Source organism: Rattus rattus, chromosome 8 (assembly GCF_011064425.1).
Source record: "Rattus rattus isolate New Zealand chromosome 8, Rrattus_CSIRO_v1, whole genome shotgun sequence".
Classification (NCBI taxonomy): domain Eukaryota; kingdom Metazoa; phylum Chordata; class Mammalia; order Rodentia; family Muridae; genus Rattus; species Rattus rattus.
The window spans coordinates 53,396,995-53,402,994 of record NC_046161.1 but is presented as its reverse complement, the minus strand read 5'-3'; the positions used below and the strand labels follow the sequence as shown (position 1 = coordinate 53,402,994).

At 49.6% G+C, this 6,000-nt stretch overlaps 1 protein-coding gene across 1 annotated transcript in view; it reads right to left on the bottom strand.

Annotated features, from left to right (window-relative positions):
- Nucleotides 1–267: 267 nt before the first annotated feature.
- Nucleotides 268–6,000, bottom strand: part of Hexa (hexosaminidase subunit alpha) — a 26,095-nt gene continuing 20,362 nt past the window's right edge. Inside the window, exons 8-14 of the mRNA XM_032909515.1 lie at nucleotides 4,642–4,822; nucleotides 3,576–3,659; nucleotides 3,266–3,338; nucleotides 2,546–2,729; nucleotides 2,279–2,369; nucleotides 1,653–1,757; nucleotides 268–867 (exon numbers count right to left, since the gene is read on the bottom strand). Coding sequence (XP_032765406.1) covers nucleotides 804–867; nucleotides 1,653–1,757; nucleotides 2,279–2,369; nucleotides 2,546–2,729; nucleotides 3,266–3,338; nucleotides 3,576–3,659; nucleotides 4,642–4,822 — 782 coding nt within the window. The 3' untranslated portion in view covers nucleotides 268–803. The remainder of the gene's footprint in view (nucleotides 868–1,652; nucleotides 1,758–2,278; nucleotides 2,370–2,545; nucleotides 2,730–3,265; nucleotides 3,339–3,575; nucleotides 3,660–4,641; nucleotides 4,823–6,000) is intronic.

Below are 6,000 nucleotides of genomic sequence, written 5' to 3'. Positions count from 1 at the left end.
TCCTCAGGACACTTGAGCTTGGCCCCAGGGCTTCACTTTCCAAGTCAGCTGTGTCAATCACTTGCCGATCCTGCAGGCTGAAACCAGGAGGGAACAGTGGGAGCCTGTGCTTGGCCCGGACGCCTCAGAAACAAGTCCTTCAAATTCAACACTTGGGTGTGAGTGTTGGTGTGTGGCAACCTGGGAGGCAGAAGGCTCAGAAAAATTCAAGGCCATCAGGTTCGAGGCTAGCCTGACTCACATAAAACTCTTGCCTCAAAACAAAAGGAAAATTGAAATACTTTATCTCAGCAGTGTGTGAACCACAACAGTACATACATAGTGGGTCATGGAAACTCAGGAACCCAAGAGACAGTAGAGCAGAGGCTCAAAGGAAGGGACCACTGGGACCAGGCTCAATCTGGAGCTCCTCTAAGCTCCCAGAGCATCTTCTTCCATATACAGAAGCCTTGGAAAGGACACACAATGAAGTGACCTTTCTGAGGACAGACATGTGGGAGAACTGGCAAAGTATCCATCGCCTTTGAACCTGTATGACCCAGGCGCAGGTCCTGAGTCTAACCAGTGGTGACCCGTGGGCCATTCATGCTTTTTTTCTTTTTTACACAGGTGACCCAAGCTGATTAGAGAAAATGCCACATAGATCTTTATTGAACACCAGTGCCAGCACCAGCCTCCTCCTCTCTAGTCACAGGAGCACATGGGCAAGGGGCTTTCTTCCCCCTGCAGGGAGGCAGTGGAAGCCTAACCCGGGAACTGCTCTCTTAAGGCCAGCACCCTCCTGGGTGCTCAGTACTGCTGGCTCAAGTATGCTCAAACTCCTGCTCACAGTAGCCCACGCTGATGGGCTGGGCCTGGATTCCTCTCCTGTAAGAGAGCACAAAGAAATGGAAGATCAAGTATTTGGCTTTGGACTATGGCAACACTGTCTCACAAGAACCAAGAGTCCCCTTCCCATTTCAATGAATCTCAGAATATTACTGTATTCAAATTACTTGTGACCTCACTCCAAGGTTCCTGCAGGTCTCTACTCCCCCCAAATTCAATTACTTTGGAAAAGAGGCCAGGCCCTGAAGGAGTCTGATGTTCTTGGCCCACTCAGATGTCCACTCCTACTTATTTCTAATGTTCTTTAAGCACAGCAGTGGAAAAGACTGAGCTGGGGACCAACCTGTCCTTGGAGCTAAGGCTCGATGTCCTAAGAACTGACCTTTAGGGACCTCCAAGCATACTGCCATTATTATTATCAACAACAACAACACAAAAAAAGAAACAAAACAAAAAAACCCAACATGCTTGGAGGTAACCAAATACTAGCTCAATCGCTCAATGTCTTAGGGCCCATGATGCAGGACTCTCGGCCATGTCTGCTGTTTCTAGGCCATCAAATGACTGCTTACACAAGCCACAGTCAAGGGAGGTACAGGTATTCATGAGAGTCAGTCAGAGCTGACAGGTTCAAATCCTGCTTTCTACCGATTTTTAATAACGTACTCAGGATACTCTGAAAATGAGGACAAAATTTTCCAACCTGTGGACTATGATACAAATTTAACAGGACGGAGCTGTCAGTAACGGTACCTGGCACAAGAAGCTTCCAAAAGTTTCGGCTTTTACTCTTTTCTTCTCAGATCTGCCCATAGCCTGCTTACCTCAGCAGCTCACAGCGGAAATGGGACAGACGTTTAAAGGCAAAGTCCATATTAGTCGTCAGGTTACTGCTCCACAGTCTTTCGGCAATGGCACCTGCTCTGGGCCTACAGGAGGGAGTGCACAGCAGATTGGGCCCCGGGTGTCTTCCTTCCCAGACACCTTGTTCAAGGCCAACAACTGGATGAGGGCTCTCAGGCAGTTCCACTCCATTAAAACCATGCTCATTAGTACAGAAACAGTGATCCCAAGCTGCTCCTCTCCCAGATACAGGAACAAGGGCAAGCCTCAGAGGCATGTTAGCTGAGAGTTAACTTGGCGGACCCAACAGTATTTGGGAAGGCCACCGAGAAAATGCCTTTACCCTTGGGTTCTTCATGGTGCTGGTTTAGTGGAGACAATGGCCATTCTCCTGCATTCCTAATGCTTTATTGGAAGGAAGCACACACAGAGGAGCCATGTGGGACGTGAGCATCCCATGCAAGGAGAAGCATCATCTTAGTGCCCTCCTCTCAGGGGGAGGCACTGGGTAGCCAGAAGGAACTGAGACTGTGAGGTCTAAGCCTGGCCTCAAGCCTAAGCTCTGCATCCTCTATTCTACCCTCCCAGCCTCACCCTAAATCCTTACCAGAGCCTGGGGACAAGGTTTGTGCTGTCCACATACTCTCCCCACATACAGGCTTCCCCTCCAATGACCAGAGCCTTTTGTGCAAGTGTACCTGAGGGAAAACAACAGAGCATGGTGGTGAGGCTCCCTTGTAACTATCCTAGTGTGGCCTTCTTCTCAGAAAGGCTATTTCATTTCCTAAGCTACAGTGTCTTCGTCGCCCCTCTTAACTCCCGGCCTGCATCTGTGCCCAGACTCTGGCCGGCTCACAGAGTACTCCACTCTCACCACGAAATGCCAGGGGCTCCACTTTGTACATTTCCTTCCAGTCAGGGCCATACTTCACCCGGTTCAGGTACCAGGGAGCAGACAGCAGGGCCCGGAAGCCAGCCTGGGTGATGGCCTCTATCTCCTTCATGTACTGGACCGGCATCTCTTCCCGCCACACCTGTATGATTGTGTCTGGCCGAACCTGTCATGAATGGTCAGAGGCAGTCATGACACGGAGTTCAGAAGACCCTCCAGGTTCATTCTTATGCTTCATACCCAGGCCACCGAGAGCTCCCTACTTCCCAGCAGCAAAGGGTGCTTCGGACTCCGTCCTTGATCTCACACACATCCTTGGCAGAGTTGAGGTATCCACTACTTAACAGAGCTCCCTGGTGCTCCCCTCCCAGCCCCACTGCAGCTTCCCTGTCTACATGAAGAAGTAATTACTGGTTGAGAGCTGAGGAGGAATGGCGATGGGGTGCAAAGAAACAGGATCTAAGTCCATGACTCAGGAGGAGACACAGCACATCAAGCCTCAGAAGCCCAAACAGCCACAATTAGATACGAGGCCCTGACTCCGAACACTAGCAGTCACACTTCTGTAGCTCTTCAGAGAGCTGGAGAGCTGCCACGCGGTGCTGACCACAGAGCCTACTGGCAACATGGCTGGTCCCTACAGAGGTCGGGGAGGGCCAGAGAGATGGAGACAGGGGCACCTCTCCTCTGCCCCTGGCTCACCTTCACTTTATTATCAAATACTTCCTGCCACACCACATAGCCCTTGTCATAATCAGAGACGATGTCCAGCAGCCTGGAGAGGAGAGGAGCATCAGCAAAGTGTCACTCGGCTGTGTGTGCCAGCCCTCTAGGTGCTGAGCCTGGCAGGGCCTATCTCTCCTGACCACTCTAAACCTGAAAGGATAGGACAAAGGGACCCTGGGGGTGGGGGGCAGGGAGTGGTCCTAGGGGCTGACTCTGGTACTGAGAGCAGACACTATTCCCCACAGAAGGTGATTCCTACCATGCCCCGCCCTCCTCCCTTTCTCACGTCTGGATGTAGAATGACTCCAGCTGCTTGTAGTCAGTAAAGCCCTTTTTCTTCATGAAGGCCTGGATGTTGGGGTTGGACTTCCTGAGAAGCCAGAAAAGAGGCATGATTAGCTCTTCCATCAATTTGAAGCCATGACAACCTATAAGTTAGTCATCTAACCTCCTGCAAGTGCCCCTTTCACCTAAAATATCAAAACCACAGAGACAGCCAAAGGTCTCTAGTGAAACTGTAGCCACGCAAAGCTGTATGGAACAACAGACACAGGCTAAGAAAGAAAGAAGCCTGCTCTTGAGGAGTCTCGAGTCCACGCTCTCGGGGAGATGCATCTTCCATTTGCTCTCTGGATCACACTGGTTTCTGCCTCTGCTGTCCTCATAGCCTATGACCTCTGACCTGCTGCAGACTCCTTAACCTAACCTGTGTGTTTGCTTCCAGGCTTTTCTCATCATGTTCCCAAACACAAACTATTTCCTCAGACTCAACTCTGAGGCCTACCTCTCAGAGGCCCCTTGGTCCCTTTTGGGCCCTGTAGATCTGAGAGTTTGAACTTTACGACTTAACATTAATTAGGTCTTTTCACTTATTAATCCTGAATTCTGTAGTTCATGTAGACTCATGCTTTTAGATTTAAAACTTTATGTGTATGTATGTGCATGCATGTGTGCAGGGTCCCACCAAGGCTGTAAGATATCAGATCCCTGGGCTCTCGAGCTATAGGCATTCCTGAGCTGTCTACCGTGGGGGCTGGACTCCGACCCCAGTCCTCTGGTAACACCAGTCAATGCTCTAGCTTGCACTAGACTCGTGGATTATTTTAAGCCTTCTTACGTGGGGATTATTTTTCTCTATCTTCCATTTTTCCAAGAGAGTTCTAGGTTCAGAATGAGGACATCCTAACTATCTCAGGGATGTGCGGAGGAGGAAGGGCTCACACCAACAACCTTGTTCCTCACATAAGGGCCTCTCTGGGCTGGGCCATGACCCCTCAGAAGTGGGTCCTTAAGTATTGGCACACTGAGCAACCCACCCTTAGGCTGGTGCATGAAGTCCAAATGGTTCATACCAGCAGGTGAAGTCAACTTCATCTCCTCCCAGGTGGAGATAAAAGTCAGGGAAGACAGAGCTGATCTCCAGGAAGAATGTGCTCATGAAGTCGTAGGTGCTGTTGAGGCTGGGGTTCACAGGTCCATAGGTGCCAGAGAGACGGGACCCAGAGTAGCAAGGTGTTAATAATCCAGGGACACCTAAGTTAATAGAGAACCCACAAGTGTTACAAATACACTTGCCAGTGTATACTCCTGCACATTAGGCCCTACTGTAGAGTACATGACTATGTTCATCCACATGTGTAGTACTGGCTATTCACAGACATCAGTAACAACCTGTTTAGTCACAATCAAGTAAATACAAGTGTATCCACCATCAGAGACTGAGGCTGGGTTACAGGTATTAAACACTGATGTGTACGATCTTGTCTCAATACACGTTTTCCAGCTCCTCAGGGCTACTGTCTGTTCTCCAGGGGACGGCCCGACAGCACCCACTGACAGCCTCTCCACTCTAGCTCCTGCTGCCCAGTTCCACATTTCCTGAGGGCTGTGTCTGGGCCTGGAAGCTTCCAGGTGTGGCTGAGGCCAGGTAGCAGCCCTTTCTAATCTCCCCATAGGTGTCATCTGGGGGTTCACTCTGGGTTCGTGGATACAGAAGCAAGTGAGTGAGCAGGAAAAATTACCATTTAGTGGTGATCTCTGGAGGCTAGCCTCGATCTTTTTGTTTTGTTTTAAGACAGGGTTTCTCTGTGTAGCCTTGGATATCATGGAACTCACTCTGTAGACCAGGCTGGCCTTAAACTCAGGTATCCGCCCACCTCTGCCTCCTGAGTGCTGGGACAAAGGTATGTGCCATCACCCCCAGGTCCCATCTTCTTTCATACAAGTTCTACCCAAGGGGTCAAACTCCTCAGTATCTACTCTAATGCATAGAAACTTACAGCAGTGCCTGAGAAACACTTGATTTGGTTAGGGGAGGGGGCAGGGAAGAGGGCAGAAGCCTGAGTCACTTATGCCTCAGGCTGACATTGACTTTGAGATGCTCTTGCCTTCGTGGTTTCCTAAGTGTTGGGTTTACAGATGTCTACCAATATGCCTGGCCCCTTCCCTTACACAAATACATACACACACACATTCACACACACATTCACACATACATACATACATACATTTCAAGGCTTGTTTTATGTATATGGATGTTTTGTCTGTGTATGTGTATTTGCACACCAAAAGATATCAGATCCCATAGGACTACTGTTATAGATGCTAATTATCTGCCAGGTGGGTGCTGGGAATTGAACCTAGGATTTCTGGGAGAACAACCTGTTCTCTTAATTGCTGAGTCATCATCTCTCCAGCTCCATCTGCCCATA